Below are 17,611 nucleotides of genomic sequence, written 5' to 3'. Positions count from 1 at the left end.
GTCGCTTGGGTTTTCCACATATAGTATCATATCATCTGCGAAGAGTGATAATTTGACTTCTTCTTTGCCGATTTGGATGCCTTTAATTTCCTTTTGTTGTCTGATTGCTGAGGCTAGGACCTCTAGTACTATGTTGAATAGCAGTGGTGATAATGGACATCCCTGCCGTCTTCCTGACCTTAGCGGAAAAGCTTTCAGTTTTTCTCCATTGAGAATGATATTTGCGGTGGGTTTTTCATAGATGGCTTTCATGATATTGAGGTATGTGCCCTCTATCCATACACTTTGAAGAGTTTTGATCAGGAAGGGATGCTGTACTTTGTCAAATGCTTTTTCAGCATCTATTGAGAGTATCATATGGTTCTTGTTCTTTCTTTTATTGATGTGTTGTATCACATTGACTGATTTGCGGATGTTGAACCAACCTTGCAGCCCTGGAATAAATCCCACTTGGTCGTGGTGAATAATCTTTTTAATGTACTGTTGAAACCTATTGGCTGGTATTTTGTTGAGTATTTTCGCATCTGTGTTCATCAAGGATATTGGTCTATAGCTCTCTTTTATGGTGGGATCCTTGTCTGGTTTTGGGATCAAGGTGATGCTGGCCTCATAAAATGAGTTTGGAAGTTTTCCTTCCATTTCTATTTTTGGGAACAGTTTCAGGAGAATAGGAATTAGTTCTTCTTTAAATGTTTGGTAGAATTTCCCCGGGAAGCCGTCTGGCCCTGGGCTTTTGTTTGTTTGGAGATTTTTAATGACTGTTTCAATCTCCTTACTGGTTATGGGTCTGTTCAGGCTTTGTATTTCTTCCTGGTTCAGTTGTGGTAGTTTATATGTTTCTAGGAATGCATCCATTTCTTCCAGATTGTCAAATTTATTGGCGTAGAGTTGCTCATAGTATTTTTTTATAATAGTTCGTATTTCTTTGGTGTTAGTTGTGATCTCTCCTCTTTCATTCATGATTTTATTTATTTGGGTCTTTTCTCTTTTCTTTTTGATAAGTCGGGCCAGGGGTTTATCAATTTTATTAATTCTTTCAAAGAACCAGCTCCTAGTTTCGTTGATTTGCTCTATTGTTTTTTTGGTTTCTATTTCATTGATTTCTGCTCTGATCTTTATGATTTCTCTTCTCCTGCTGGGCTTAGGGTTTCTTTCTTGTTCTTTCTCCAACTCCTTTAGGTGTAGGGTTAGGTTGTGTACCTGAGACCTTTCTTGTTTCTTGAGAAAGGCTTGTACCACTATATATTTTCCTCTCAGGACTGCCTTTGTTCTGTCCCACAGATTTTGAACTGCTGTATTTTCATTATCATTTGTTTCCATGATTTTTTTCAATTCTTCTTTAATTTCCCGGTTGACCCATTCATTCTTTAGAAGGATGCTGTTTAGTCTCCATGTATTTGGGTTCTTTTCAAACTTCCTTTTGTGGTTGAGTTCTAGCTTTAGAGCATTGTGGTCTGAAAATATGCAGGGAATGATCCCAATCTTTTGATACCGGTTGAGTCCTGATTTAGGACCGAGGATGTGATCTATTCTGGAGAATGTTCCATGTGCACTAGAGAAGAATGTGTATTCTGTTGCTTTGGGATGAAAGGTTCTGACTATATCTGTGATGTCCATCTGGTCCAGTGTGTCGTTTAAGGCCTTTATTTCCTTGCTGATCTTTTGCTTGGATGATCTGTCCATTTCAGTGAGGGGAGTGTTAAAGTCCCCTACTATTATTGTATTATTGTTGATGTGTTTCTTTGATTTTGTTATTAATTGGTTTATATAGTTGGCTGCTCCCATGTTGGGGGCATAGATATTTAAAATTGTTAAATCTTCTTGTTGGACAGACCCTTTGAGTATGATATAGTGTCCTTCCTCATCTCTTTTTTAGTCTTTGGCTTAAAATCTAATTGATCTGATATAAGGATTGCCACTCCTGCTTTCTTCTGATGTCCATTAGCATGGTAAATTCTGTTCCACCCCCTCACTTTAAATCTGGAGGTGTCTTCGGGCTTAAAATGAGTTTCTTGGAGGCAACATATAGATGGGTTTTGTTTTTTTATCCATTCTGATACCCTGTGTCTTTTGACAGGGGCATTTAGCCCATTAACATTCAGGGTAACTATTGAGAGATATGAATTTAGTGCCATTGTATTGCCTGTAAGGTGACTGTTACTGTATATGGTCTCTGTTCCTTTCTGATCTACTACTTGTAGGCTCTCTCTTTGCTTAGAGGACCCCTTTCAATATTTCCTGTAGAGCTGGTTTGGTATTTGCAAATTCTTTCAGTTTTTGTTTGTCCTGGAAGATTTTTATCTCTCCTTCTATTTTCAATGATAGCCTCCTGGATATAGTATTCTTGGCTGCATGTTTTTCTCGTTTAGTGCTCTGAAAATATCATGCCATCTCTTTCTGGCCTGCCAGGTCTCTGTGGATAAGTTCTGCCAATCTAATATTCTTACCATTGTATGTTACAGACTTCTTTTCCCGGGCTGCTTTCAGGATTTTCTCTTTGTCACTGAGACTTGTAAATTTTACTATTAGGTGACGGGGTGTGGGCCTATTCTTATTGATTTTGAGGGGCGTTCTCTGAACCTCCTGAATTTTGATGCTCGTTCCCTTTGCCATATTGGGGAAATTCTCCCCAATAATTCTCTCCAGTATACCTTCTGCTCCCCTCTTTCTTCTTCTTCTGGAATCCCAATTATTCTAATGTTGTTTCGTCTTATGGTGTCACTTATCTCTCGAATTCTCCCCTCGTGGTCCAGTAGCTGTTTGTCCCTCTTTTGCTCAGCTTCTTTATTCTCTGTCATTTGGTCTTCTATATCACTAATTCTTTCTTCTGCCTCATTTATCCTAGCAGTGAGAACCTCCATTTTTGATTGCACCTCATTAATAGCTTTTTTGATTTCAACTTGGTTAGATTTTAGTTCTTTTATTTCTCCAGAAGGGGCTTTTATATCTTCAAGAGGGTTTCTCTAATATCTTCCATGCCTTTTTCGAGCCCGGCTAGAACCTTGAGAATTGTCATTCTGAACTCTAGATCTGACATATTACGAATGTCTGTATTGATTAGGTCCCTAGCCTTCGGTACTGCCTCTTGTTCTTTTTTGTGTGTTGAATTTTTCCGTCTTGTCATTTTGTCCAGATAAGAGTATATGAAGGGGCAAGTAAAATACTAAAAGGGTGGCAACAACCCCAGGAAAATATGCTTTAACCAAATTAAAAGAGATCCAAAATCGTGAGGGGAGAGAAAGGGGATAAAAAGAGGTTCAAAAAGGAAGAAAGAAAAAAAAAAGAAAAAAGAAAGAAAAAAAAGAAAAGAAAAGAAAAGAAATAAAAAAAGAAAACACCTAAGAAAAATATAAAAAAGGAAAAATATATATATTAGATAAACTAGTAAAAAGTCGCTAAAAAAGAAAAAGGTAACAGTTAAAAAAAAATTTACCCGAAGGCAAGAAAAAAAAAACAAAAAATGAAAAAGAAAAAAATTAAATTAACTGCAAGACTAAAAAAAATCACAGGAAAAAAGCCATGAGTTCCGTGCTTGGCTTTCTCCTCCTCTGGAATTCTGCTGCTCTCCTTGGTATTGAAACCGCACTGCTTGGTAGGTGAACTTGGTCTCGGCTGGATTTCTTGTTGATCTTTGGGGGAGGGGCCTGTTGTAGTGATTCTCAAGTGTCTTTGCCCCAGGCGGAATTACATGGCCCTTACCCGGGGCCGGGGTGAGTAATCTGCTTGGGTTTGCTTTCAGGAGCTTTTGTTCCCTGAGCGCTTTCCGTAGAGTTCCGGAGGACGGGAATACAAATGGCGGCCTCCTGGTCTCCGGCCCGGAGGAGCCGAGAGCCCAGGGCCGCACTCCTCAGTGCGTCCTCAGAGAACAGCGCCCAGTTACTCCCGTCTGCCTGACCTCCGGCCGCGCTCTGAGCTCACTGAGCCTGCGACCGGTTCAAGGTAACACCGAGCTGCGAGCTTACTGTCGGCTCTGTCTCTGTAGCCGGCTTTCCCGTTCCAATACCCGCAAGCTCTGCGACACTCAGACACCACCGATCCTTCTGTGACCCTGCGGGACCTGAGGCCACGCTAACCCAGTGTGGGCTTTGCCCCGGGTAGCCTCTGGAGCGATGTCCCTCAGCGGAACAGACTTTTAAAAGTCCTGATTTTGTGCGCGGTTGCTCCGCCGCTTGCCTGGAGCCGGCCCCTCCCCCTGGGGTCTATCTTCCCGTCGCTTTGGATTCACTTCTCCGCCGGTCCTACCTTTCAGAAAGTGGTTCTATTTCTGTTTCCAGAATTGCTGTTCTTCTTCTTTTCGATGTGCCGATGGATTTTCAGGTGTTTGCAATCTTTAGATAAGCTATCTAGCTGATCTCCGGCTAGCTGAAGTAGTCTCAGCCTGCTACTTCTCCGCCATCTTGACTCCTCCCCCCCTGAAAACATAATTTTTAACTCCTCTAAGTGGTTGATTGGTTAGTAGTCTTCCTGAGCCAGTGACTCCTGCCAATTATAAAACTTTGTGTTTTCGGATAGGTCATAAATTGCAATAACATTCACTATTCAACCCCTGAAATATATGAATAATTGTATACAACTCTAGATTCAGAAGAACATTTATATGAATTTGGGGTAACCTAGGCCACAATATTATTCTATAGATCTGAACTGTCCATTGTGATAGCTGGGGGCCACATGTAGCTATTTAAATTTAAATCAATGAAAATTAAAACTGAAAGATCAGTTCCCTGGTCACACTAGCACATTTCAAGTGCTCAGTAATCAAATGTGGGTGCCAAATCAGACCACACAGATATAGGACATCTCCATCATTGTAAAAAGTCCTTTTGGACTGTGCTATTCTACAGCAAGGGAAATTGCAACATGTCATTGTTGGTGATAATGATTCTCAGTTAAGCCTCTGCCCTAATTGTTTTTGCAGTCAGGGATTCAAACTGGCTCTTCTCTATTTGCTTTAAAAGTCCTTGGCAAAAATGATTATTAATGACATGCCAATATCAAGATGGTGCCCAAAGAAGTTTCCCTGTCTTTGTTTTGTTTTCTTTTGTTTTAAAGATTTTATTTATTTATTTGACAGAGAGATAGAGAGCATAAGTAGGCAGAGCATCAGGCAGAGGGAAAAGGAGAAGCAGGCTCCCTGCTGAGCGAGGAGCCCAAGGCAGGGACTCCATCCCAGGACTCTGAAATCTTGACCTGAGCCAAAGGCAGATGCTTAAGAGGCTGAGCCACCGCATCTTTGATATACACCTAAACTAATGTAGCCTACAAGAGAGAAAAATAATCTTATACAAAGTGAAATTTGGCCAGCTACTTTTGATGTTCATTTCCTCCCCTAAGAAACCATTAATTATCTTTTTTTTTCCCTCAACTCTTCCCTAGTCTTTTTAACTCTAAAACTGCTTTGGCCCTTATGACATTGCCTTGTCTGGGGCTTTTAGTACAGGCCTTTTACCATGGGGCTCAGGTTTGCTCTATCACAAGAAACCAATGCCATAGTTCTCCACAGAATCAGACTCAGGCCTAAAATAGCCAGAGTAGTGACTAAGATTCATTTGGACAGGACAAAGCTGTTCCAGCAGAGAGGGGTCATATGAACTTACCACATCCCTTTGCAGAGCTATTTAAGGTTTCAAGACCCACCAAACAACCTAGAATTAGGAACATCAGCAGGGTTGTCACTGACATTTTTTGGCTTCTGGTAAGGCTTTATTCCTTTGTGTGATTCAGCCATCCTGGCTAAAGTATGTTATGCCTACCCTCCTCAAGGAACTCATTATCTTCATTCTGCCTCTTCTGTGAGCTTCTAGAAGACTGCAACTTTGCTATCTCTCAGAACCCACCACACAGCTTTGTTTCAAGTGAACAGCTAGGTAACCATCTTTCTACCCAGGCACTGTTAACCTCCTCAAATGTTGGACAATAACCTAATTTTTTGGACTCCCTTTGAAATGATTAAAAGGGAAGTTCACAGAAAGCACTAGAAGATTGCTTTTGTTACTTAGAGGAAGTAAATTGTTATTGTCTGTGGCAAGAAGAAACAGAAGGAATACAGCATTATGGGAAGGAGTTGGCCCTAGAGCTACATTGCCCTAGAGTAATCATGGCTCTGACACCTACTAGATGTGTGATCTTAAGCCAGTTGTTTGAATGTGCTGTGCCTCAGAGCAACTGGGTGGCTCAGTCATTTGAGCATCTAACTCTTGATTTTGACTCAGGTCATGAACTTGTGGTTGTGAGATCAAGTCCTGCACTGGGCTCCATACTCAGTGTGAGTCTCCTTGTCCCCCTCCCTCTGCTCTTCCCCCTTGCTCCTGTGCATGCATGGGCTCTCTCTCTCAAATAAATGAATAAAATATTTTAAATAAATAAATTCTCTGTGCCTCAGTTCCCTTATCTACAAGATGGGGATAATGATAATAGCTAACTCATAGGACTGTAAGAATTCAATGAATTAATATCTTGCAGCAGTTAGAATAGTATGTGGCATTCATAAATGTTCTATGCATATTGTTATTAACCTTATCATCCTTATCATTGTTGTTACTGTTTTATTATGATTCTTTTTTTAAGATTTATTTACTTATTTGAGAGAATGAGAGTGCATGTAGGGGAAGGAATAGAGGGAGAGGGAGAGAGATAATCTCAAGCAGACTCCACTTCCAGTGTGGAACCTCAGTGTGGTACTCTGTTTATGAATAACTGTAATTCCAGAATGGACACTCCATACCATTTTAGCTTTTCTCTAGTCATTAACAGTAACATTTTGAAGGGTTTTTTTAAGATTTTATTTATATATTTGACAGAGAGATCACAAGTAGGCAGAGAGGCAGGCAGGGTGTGGGGAAGCAAGCTCCCTGCTGAGCAGAGAGCCTGATGCAGGGCTTGATCCCAGGACCCTGGGATCACGACCTGAAGGCAGAGGCTTAACCGACTGAGCCACCCAGGTGCCCCCATTTTGAAATTTTTTAAAGCTTTTTAAGATGTATAGATGGGGCGCCTGGCTGGCTCAGTCAGTGGAGCATGCAACTCCTAAATTCAAGGTTGGGGTCGTGAGCTTAAGCTCCACATTTGGTGTAGAGTTTATAATCAATCAATCAATCAATAAGTACATACATATGTACATATATACATACATACATACATACAAATAATGTATAGATCACCAAAAACCTCATTGGATAATCTGTTTATGTATTTCTTCCAAAGTAATTATGTAATTATGCTTAGACCATTTGGATCTCTTGGATTATCATTTTCCCTCACTTATAAAGAGAGGATCTTATACTTGTAGTATACTGTAATATTTACTTCCCTTCTAAAACAGTATGGAGGTCCCTCAAAAAGTTGAAAATGGAGCTACCCTATGACCCAGCAATCGCACTACTGGGTATTTACCCCAAAGATACAAATGTAGTGATCTGAAGAGGCACGTGCACCCAAATGTTTATAGCAGCAATGTCCACAATAGCCAAACTATGGAAAGAACCTAGATGTCCATCAACAGATGAATGGATAAAGAAGATGTGGTATACACACACACACACACACACACACACACACACACACAATGGAATACTATGCAGCCATCAAAAACCCAAAATCTTGCTATCTGCAATGACATGGATGGAACTAAAGAGTATTATGCTGAGCGAAATAAGTCAATTGGAGAAAGACAACTATCATACGACCTCTCTGATATGAGGAATTTGAGAGGCAGGGCAGGGTATCGTGGTGGGTAGGGAGGGAAAAAAATGAAACAAGATGGGATCGGGAGGGAGACAAACATAAGAGAGACTCTTAATCTCACAAAACAAACTGAGGGTTGCGGGGGGGGGGGGAGGTGGGGAAATAGGGATAGGGTGGTGTGGTTATGGACATTGGGGAGGGTATGTGCTATGGTGAGTGCTGTGAAATGTGTAAGCCTGATGATTCGCTGACCTGTATCCCTGGGGAAAATAATACACTATATGTTAATATTTAAAAAAAGAAACATTTACTTCCCTTCAATGACGCACATCAGGTGTCATTTCCATCATGAGATAGACGTTCTTTAAAGCAGTGGATCTCCAAGTGTGGTCCCCAGATCAGCAGCATTGGCATCACCTTGGAACCTCTTAAAAAATACATATTCTCAGGCTCTAGTACAATCAGGAAAGAAAACAAAAGATAACCGTATTGGAAAGAAAGTAAAACTGTCATTGGTTACAGATAACATGATCCAATATGTGGAAAATTGTAAGATATCCACAAAAAACTCATAGAAATAACAAACAGAGGTACCTGGGTGGCTTAGTTAAGTGTCCAGCTCTTGGTTTTGGCTCAGGTCATGATACTGGGGTCCTGGGATCAAGCCCCACATCAGGCTGTGCGCTCAGCATGGAGTCTGTTAGAGAATAGCTCCCTCGCCCTCTGTTCCTCCCCCTGCTTGTGTTCTTTCTCTCTCTCTCTCTAAAACAAATAAAATCTTTTTTAAAAAGGGTGGGGGATAACAAAGAAGTCCAGCAAGGTCACAGGATACAAGATCAGTATACAGAATTGAATTGTATTTCTATATATGAGCAATGAATAATCTTAAAATTAAGAAACAATTCCATTCATGGTAGCATCAAAAAGAATTAAATGCTTAAGTATAAATTTGACAAAAGAAGTACAAGACCTGTAAACTTACATTGCTGAGAGAAATTAAAGAAAAGCTAAATTAATGGAGAGATATTTAATGTTCATAGACTGGAAGTTTCAGTATTATTAAGATGACAGTGTTTCCCAAGTTGATCTGTAGATTAAACACAAGCTCTTAAGCAGAAATTGACAGATGGGTCCTAAAAATTCATATGGAGATGCAAAGGACCTAGAAGAGCCAAAATAATCTTGAAAAAAAGGACCAAGTTGGAGGACTCATACTAACTCAACTATAAGGCTACAGGTATCAGGATTCTGGTACTAGTATGGGATAGGGGTAGACATGTAGATCAATGGACACAGCTGAGAGTTGAGGAATAAACTCTTATATTTATGGTTAGTTGATTTCAATAAACGTGCCAAGGCAATTCAGTGGGGGAATGAGTAGTCTTCTCAGCAAATGGTGCTGGGACAATTGGATATCCCATGTGCAAAAAGAGACATAAAAGGCCACATATTGGAGGGCCCCTGGGTGGCTCAGTGGGTTAAGCCTCTGCCTTCAGCTCAGGTCATGATCTCAGAGTCCTGGGATCGAGCCCCACATCAGGCTCTCTGCTCAGCAGGGAGCCTGCTTCCCCCCCTTCTCTCTGCCTGCCTCTCTGCCTACTTGTGATCTCTCTCTCTCTGTCAAATAAATAAAAATTTTTTTTAAAAAAAGGCCACATATTGGATTCCATTTATTTGAATAGAGGTATTAATATCTGTAAATCCATAGAGACTGAAAGTATACTGGTGATTGCCAGGTGCTGGGTAGTGACTGCTTAATGCTTATGAGGATTTGGGGGTGGGGGGAGGTGATGTTCTGGAACTAGGCAGAAACTGTGGCTGTACAACATCGTGAATGTACTGAAAGCTAATGAATTGCACTTTATTTTTTTAAAGATTTTATTTAATTATTTGACAGAGAGAGATAGCACAAGTAGGCAGAGAGGTAGGCAGAGGTTAGGGGAAGCAGGGTCCCTGCTGAGCAGAGAGCCTGACGCGGGGCTCAATCCCAGGACCCTGAGATCATGACCTGAGCCGAAAGCAGAGGCTTAACTCACTGAGCCACCCAGGCACCCCTGAGTTGCACTTTAAAATGTTTAGTTTTATGTAAATTTCCCATAGCCCACTTTTTTTTTAACCATATGACAAAATACTTTTCTTACATACTGGTTGCCTTTTCAGTACACTTAAGGGATATGACCCATTCCCATAGTAACCATGGCTCACTGCACCACCCAGCTCACCCAAGGGACCAGCCCTCCCTCAGTCTTAGTTATGCTAGAGGTTGGAGGGGCATGTATTTATTAAAAAAGTCTCATGGTTGATTATGGTATGGCCACCTTATTGAGAGTCATTACTCTTAAGCACAAACGGTAATGGTTCCACAAAATTCCATCATATTGTATATATCATAACTTAATTAACCAGCTATTAGACACAGGGATCACTTCCCATTTTCCACAGCCATATACTATTGTATTGTCTATTTTCATTAATAAAACTATGTATACCTATGATTAATTTCCTAGGGTAACTTTTGTGCTAGTGGAATTGTTGGCATCAAAGTATATGCGTGTATTGAAGACTTTTGGTCCCTATAAACAACCTGCCCTCCAAAAGACTTATACCTGTTTGAGTAAATTTGTATGTATTTTTGGTGAGTTTTACTTTTGAGGTTGAACCTTTTTCTCATTCTGAAAGTTTTGTGGAACTTTTGTATGCCAGAATATAAAACATCACTCATTTTACTTTGAAAGTTCAAGATTATGGCTCATTATTCATTACAGTAATATCTATACTCAACAATCAGAAAGTATTTCTTTCCATATTTGTTCATTCGTTTTGGCATGTAACCTCTCAGTAGGCCAAAGGAGATGATAAATCTCTAATGGGAGAATTATTTGAAGAATTAACATTAACATCATTTTCAGACTATCTTTCACATATAGATTTTTAAAAAGTTAATGGAAACCTGCATGTGATTCAAATTATCACACACTTCTTTTTCTTCTCCTCTCTTTCATTATTTGGTTCTACATCTTTGAGTGACAGCAGAAAATTTGCATTTCTCATTTTGATTACCAGATTTCAGATGTTGGGGTTTTTCCCCCTCTTTTTGTTTTATACTAAGCTCTAGACTTTTAATACTTTCCTTTAAAAAAAAATCCTACAAACAATACTTCCTTTAATAAATACTGTAGGCCTCAGTATAAGACTAGATATGAGAATCCTGTTTTCTCAAGTTGAATATTAACATAAGATGCACAAGACAGACTGTGATCCAGGCTGTCTAGAAAATTTGTGCTCGGGGGTTTCTCTTAAGGAGATACACCTCTGCTGTCACCCTGGGTGCTGTCTACTTGTAGTTACCAAGCCAGGAGTCAGGTTTGGGGGTGGGGGGCAGTGCTAGGGGAATGTCTGTCAGCATCTGAGCTTGTCTAGGGAAGAGACTCAAAGAATCTGTTCCAGAAATCATCGCGTTACTTCATGAATTATTTCTACCTCTAGAAAGCAAATTTCCCTACAGTGAAGCATGTCGAAGAAATTTTGTAAAGGAAAAAAAAGAGTAGAAGCAATAGGGGTGCCTGGGTGGCTCAGTCGGTTAAGCATCCAACTCTTGATTTCAGCTCAGGTTGTGATCTCAGGGTTGTGAGATCAAGCTCCACACTGGGCATGGAACCTGCTTAAGATTCTCTCTCTCCCTCTGTCCCTTCCTAATCCCCCCCAAATCAAGTGCGTGCTCTCTCTCAAAAAAAAATAAATAAATAAAATAGAAGCAGTATTCTGTATTTGGGTAAATGTATTGCATTCAGTTCAGGAAATGGTAAGTATAATCCATGTAATTTAGTTTAGAGGATAAAACCATTTATTCCTTACACTGCACATAGAGAAAGTGAGGGAGATTTCTGATAATTTTCTATAATTTTCCTTTATCGATTTTGCAAATTGCCAAAGTATAGCCTGTTGCTTCTCTGAATTACCAGTCAGCCCCTCAAATTCCTGAACTTTGTAGAACTAGAAAAACCTCAGGAATGCCATTATCCAATACTTTATAGAGATGTACTGTACATGCAATAGCCACTAGCGATATGTGATGATTTTTAATGAATATCAAAGAAAATTTTACATTTGATTTCTCAGTTGCAGTAGCCATGTATCAAGTGTTCACTACCACATGGGGGCTAGTGGCCACTGTATGAAACAGTACAGGTATAGAACATTTCCGTCAGCACAGAAAGTTCTGTTGTCCAGCACCATGGAATCCTAGCACCTCCAAGAGTAATGCTTGCACCTAACCATCGCCTTTTGCGCGGTTAACCAGGAAGCTTTAATAGCTGCCTTTTGGCAGTCTTCCCCTTTCTATTAATTCAACAACAATGAACTTAGGGATTTGTCGGGGACCTTTGCACCCTAAGGAAAGCCAGCATTTACATACAGTCCTCTCCTGTAGCAAGGAGTGGTACAGACGGGGTAAGTAATTAGCACAGTGGTTGTGGGTTCTACCTACTCAGAGCAGCAAGTCTGCTACCCAGAAGGCACCAATGACTCTGAAAAGTGAAAACTGTTCTTGTGGTATGAACAGTTCCAGAAATAATAATTGAAGTGATTTTGATCTTTCTCTTGATTTTACAAAGCAATTCTATTAATTTCTGATTCTGAAATATAGAACGTATTACTTCCCCAGTTTGGCAGTCTAGCTTTTGAACATTATTATGTATATTAAAAGACCATCTTTATAAAATACTTCTAGGGGCGCCTGGGTGACTCAGTGGGTTAAAACCTCCTCTCTCTCTGCCTGCTTCTCTGCCTACTTGTGATCTCTGTCTGTCAAATAAATAAATAAAATCTTTAAAAATAAAAAATTAAAATACTTCTACACAGACCCAAAAGGATTCCTAAGATACCTATTCTGTGTAGTTGCTCTTAAATGTAGTCATATCTGCTACACTTAACAAGTCTTATTGTTCAGCTTCTTCAGAGAAGATAGCACAGCCTCCTTTAGTCAGATATCCCGACTTAACGTTGTAAAATTCCCTGTTTTAAACCTGCATTTGAGGTCCTATGCACATTGACTGTGCTGACTAGACCGAATGACAACACTGCCTATGACTCTATGGGGAGATGCCAGGAGCTTAGACGTCATCAGTCATCTCACCTCATCATCATCAAGGACCCAGTTCTTACATGTAATCAACCCAAATCCTTTACCATTTCTACATTGAAATGGCTATCCAGCCTTCTGGTCATCTCTGTTCAGCCTCAACCTCTCCAAGTTCTATTTCACCCTTTTTAGGGCTTAGAGTTCAGTGTTGAACCCTAATAAAATGATCCTTTCTCAAATCCTTACGTGACATGAGTATTTGTATAACCCTGTGATGGGTTTTGCCCCCTCAGTATATTACAGTATGACTCTGTTTTATTTTGCCATTTGGATGCAAAGCCAGTTATTCTTCATGTCATTTCAAAACTTGTATTTGGTATTTGGACTTTTTAAAATGTACCTCCCTGCTTTTGTGTCTATCAGGCTTCATGGTACTTGTTTCTGAGCTTAGGGCACCAAAAAGGGACTTGGCTATTGTCGTCAAGTCAGCAGTTCATCTGTATTCACTCTCCTGTTCATTTCTCTCTCTTTTTTTAAGATTTTATTTATTTGACAGAGAAGAGCACAAGCAGGGGGAGCAGCAGAGGGAGAGGGAGAAGCAGGCTCCTCACTGAGCAGGGAGCCCAACGTAGGGCTTAATCCCAGGACTCCAGGATCATGACCTGAGCCGAAGGCAGACACTTAACCAACTGAGCCATCTAGGCACCGCTCTCCTGTTCCTTTCTTGAAAACTGTGTTACCTCCTTAAGTGCATCGAGTAGTTTAACTTAGCAGAAGTCTGAGCTAACCGTTTTCTTGTTTTCCACTTCCTAAATGAGACACAGAATCATCTAACTGGGAGCATTCCCTTTGATATTTGACATATTAACAATAGTTAGGATTGAGTTGAGAATTATTACTTGTAGCTCTGTCTCTTTTTTAAAAAAAGATTTCCTTATTTGAGAGAGAGAGAGAGAGAGAGAGAGAGAGTGTGTGTGTGGGGGGGGGGGGCAGAGGGAGAAGGAATATCTTTTTTTTTTTTTTAATGGTTCAGTCAGCCAGCACAGATCTTAAGGGTCTAAACTTTGTTTTTTGTTGTTGTTTTAATGAAATTTTCTTTTTTCAGTGTTCCAAGATTCATTGTTTATGCACCACACCCAGTGCTCCATGCAATACATGTTAATACGTATTAAGGAGGGCATGTATCGCATGGAGCACCCGGAGAAGGAAAGTCTTAAGCAGACACTGTGCTAAGCACAGAGCCCAACATGGGACTCGATCCCACGCTTGTGAGATCATGACCTGAACCAAAACCAAGAGTCAGACGCTTAACCAACTGCACCACACAGGCACCACAGTTCTCTTTTTGTTTGAATTCAGAATCTGCCTAATTTGCTTAGTGAAAAATTGTATCTTTAATGTCTGCTGTCTTAGCAGATTGTGAATAGTCTTCTTAATTCATGTTTGTTATATTTCAGAACTTACTAAAGTATACCATCTAAATTAAAGTAGGTAGAAAACTTCTTTGTGAAGGATTTGATGAACTGACAAGTTTGAAGAACTACCTGTTTTAAATCTATATTGATGTCGTTGTACCCAGTCTCTTTCATAGCAATAGTCTAGTACAAGAGGAGGCACACTATGGCCTGGGCACCGAATCTGGCCCGTAGCCTACTTTTATATATAAAGATTTATTGGAACACAGCAGTGTGCATATTGTCTGTGGCTGCTTTCATGCTACAGTGGCAGAGTTGAATAGTTGCGACAGAGACCAGATTCCCTGCAGGCCTCAAATATTCATCTGGCCCTTTACAGAAAAAGATTTCTGATACCTGGTATAGTAAAAACCCTTGAACTGGGAGAGCAGTCAGAGGACCTCTATTCTGTTTATGCTTGATTTTATCTCTTAAGTTGGCAGCAACCTTAACAGGTTGCAAAGCCTCTCCAGACCTCAGTTTCCTCACACGTAAAATGAGTCTTTTAGAATGACTCATCCGCTAAGGTTATAATTCTATAAATCCATAAACTGTTTTGGAACCATTTTGCTGTTTTACATAATAGCTTTGCATTGACTATTCAAACTACATGCAGTCACTGAGTTTAGAAAACTAAATAAAGAAAACTGCTAACCATAAGACATAAATTAGGAACTTGCTACTATTGTCTTAAAAGAATTTACCTCTCTAAAGGCTCTTTTAAATAGTGCTTTCCTGGCATAAGTATTTCTAAATCTTTGAACACAGTAGTAGCTGGAACAGGCCCTGAAACATAAACTCAACATATTAAGAAACTCAGTTGAACTTCATTTGGAAAGAAAACTAAAGCATCTCTAAAATGTAGTTTCAGTGTGTGGGAAACTTTTGATATATAAAAATTCCATTCCCACCCAGCTTTTAGGGAACACGTGTGTATGTGAAATGAAATAAGGTTCTACTATAGAAAGAAGAACTCAACATTCGATGCTGTTTCTTTTTTCATCGTAGTAACTGACTATAATGTTCCACATAGGGAACTCTCATGCATTAACCCTAGACTTCGAGAAGTCTAAAAAGTTGGGGTACCTGGCTGGCTCAGTAGGAAGAACATGTGACTCTCAATCTTGCGGTTGTGAATTCAAGTCCCACGTTGGGTGTAGAGATGACTTAAAAAAAAAAAAAAAGGAAATCTAAAAAGTTGCCTGGAATAGTATCACCAAGATCATGTCTCTCTATTTTTTTTTCCCTTCCCTTTCTGCGTTCAATTCATTTCCATGTATATTTGTAGAAAGAAACCCTAACATGGCCCCCCAAAATGAACCTTGTGGAAACATGCTTCTATTAATGTTTTCATGTATTTAATAAATGCCTACACACATAAAAAATTTATCTTTTTCCCCCCTCTCTCCCTCTCTGAAAAAAGGGGGGGCGTACCATCTGGGTGGCTCAATTAGTTAAGTCTCCATCTCTTGATTTCGGCTCAGGTCATGATCTCAGGGTTGTGAGACTGAGCCCATGTTAGGTTCCATACTGGTGAGGGAGGCTGCTTAAGATTTTCTCTGCCCCATCCCTCTCTTAAAAGAAAAAAAAAAGATTTTTCTCTTTCTTTGCAGAAAAATCCATGTGTCCAGTATTTAAAATTTATTTTTTTTAAGATTTTATTTATTTATTTGACAGACAGATCACAAATAGGCAGAGAGGCAGGCAGAGAGAGAAAGGAGGAAGCAGGCTCCCTGCCGAGCAGAGAGCCCAATGCGAGGCTCGATCCTAGGACCCTGGGATCATGACCTGAGCCGAAGGCAGAGGCTTTAAGCCACTGAACCACCCAGGTGCCCCTCAGTATTTAAAATTTAGACTTAGACTACTTAAGTTATTTGATACTTTAACTACCTAAATGAGCAATTCTACTTGGACCAGCAAAAGGCTGTGCTCATGTTCTAGTGATATATCGGTAAGCCTAGTGGTGGTTTACACTTCCAAAATGATTTACGGTTTGCAAAGCACTTTCGTATACAGTATGATTTTTAAAGCCCTGTACAGTAAGTTATGTCAGTTTTAATATTTTCACATTACAACTGAGAAAGACTTCAAGAGGTTAAATAATCAACTCAAGTAGTATCAGGCAGCTGGAAAATGGCAGAGCCTTGGAACATACCCAGATTTTGACCCACGCCTAACAGACTTGCAGAACTGAACATTTTCACAAAATAACTTTTAGTGCTGTTCTTGTTACTGTCACGGTTCCTGACATTCTTCCATCTAGCAGTCTGAAGGGGTGTCGTGCACTCAATAGTACAGTAATTCTCAACGAGGAGTCGGGGGAAGCTGTGTATGCTGTTTTAAGAGGCGCCTGTACTTGGTTCCACTATGCGGCCTGATGGAGAATTATTGTCCTAGAGTACCACGTAGTCCCTATTAACAAAGAGGGAGGGGCAAAAGATGTTTAAAAAGAGAACGGACTCATTCCTACTTCCCAGAGATAATGCTGCTAGCATTTTTATATATGTTCAGTCTTTTATATCTGTATTAATCTTTGTTTTTCAAAAATGAGATCATACCATAGATTGTTTTGAAACCTTTTTTATGTAATTCACAAGCATCTTTCTGTTTTATTAAACATCCTTCAACATCCTTTCATAGTGACTGCAGAATATTCCATTTTGTGGTACATGCTAAGTTCAAGATGTAAAAGGTTTCACATACTTCCCCAGCCCCACCAGTGTTCTCCTCGTGTATGCATATGTGATTAATTTGAAGGAATCCAAAATCATTTAAAAGCTACCCCTCTTCTAGCTGTCATCTCCTATAGGTTTGACTCTCTGAATACTCCTTTAGTTTGTTATTGAACCTTTTTGTATTTACATATTTGTTTTAATTTTTCTTCCATCTTTTTGTTTTAGGGTGCAGTACTAGCAGCTGTGTCAAGTCACAAATTCAACTCCTTCTACGGGGATCCTCCTGAAGAGTTGCCAGATTTTTCCGAAGACCCTACCTCCTCAGGTAACTGGACCGTTCATTCATTCACCAGTGTGAATCATTTGGTGTCTCATCCTTTCTCTGCAATTGTGAATAAACTTTTCCTATGAATCTAGTTAGATCCCCCCAAGGAATTCTAAGGAAGTTTGTCATCAACCAAATCCCATCCACGTGTGTCTAGTTCCTTTTAATTTTACTACTGAAGTTGCTTTCCCCTGCTGCTCCAAAACATTTTACTTTTTTCTTTTTACCTCAGAAATACTTTACCCCCTTTCTCCACTCCAGACCCAACATAGTACTTCATCCAATCCAATATGGTGGTCATTCGTTTTGGATCTTTCTGATTGACTTATACCCTAACAAAAAACTTCTGTTGTATGATTTTCCCCATGTCAGCCATAGCAGATCAGACTTTGAG

At 39.9% G+C, this 17,611-nt stretch overlaps 1 protein-coding gene across 13 annotated transcripts in view; it reads left to right on the top strand.

Annotated features, from left to right (window-relative positions):
* The window catches only part of CASK (calcium/calmodulin dependent serine protein kinase), a 362,863-nt gene that overhangs the window by 258,401 nt on the left and 86,851 nt on the right, over window positions 1–17,611 (top strand). For all 13 annotated transcript variants that reach the window (XM_013057510.2, XM_004754920.2, XM_045089473.1 and 10 more), the window contains exon 10: window positions 17,118–17,217. In XM_013057510.2, coding sequence (XP_012912964.1) covers window positions 17,118–17,217 — 100 coding nt within the window. The remainder of the gene's footprint in view (window positions 1–17,117; window positions 17,218–17,611) is intronic.

Source organism: Mustela putorius, unplaced genomic scaffold, assembly GCF_011764305.1.
Source record: "Mustela putorius furo isolate JIRA1106 unplaced genomic scaffold, ASM1176430v1.1 tig00003836_pilon_pilon_pilon, whole genome shotgun sequence".
NCBI classification, from domain to species: Eukaryota; Metazoa; Chordata; class Mammalia; order Carnivora; family Mustelidae; genus Mustela; species Mustela putorius.
This window is presented reverse-complemented; position numbering and strand designations above follow the sequence as displayed.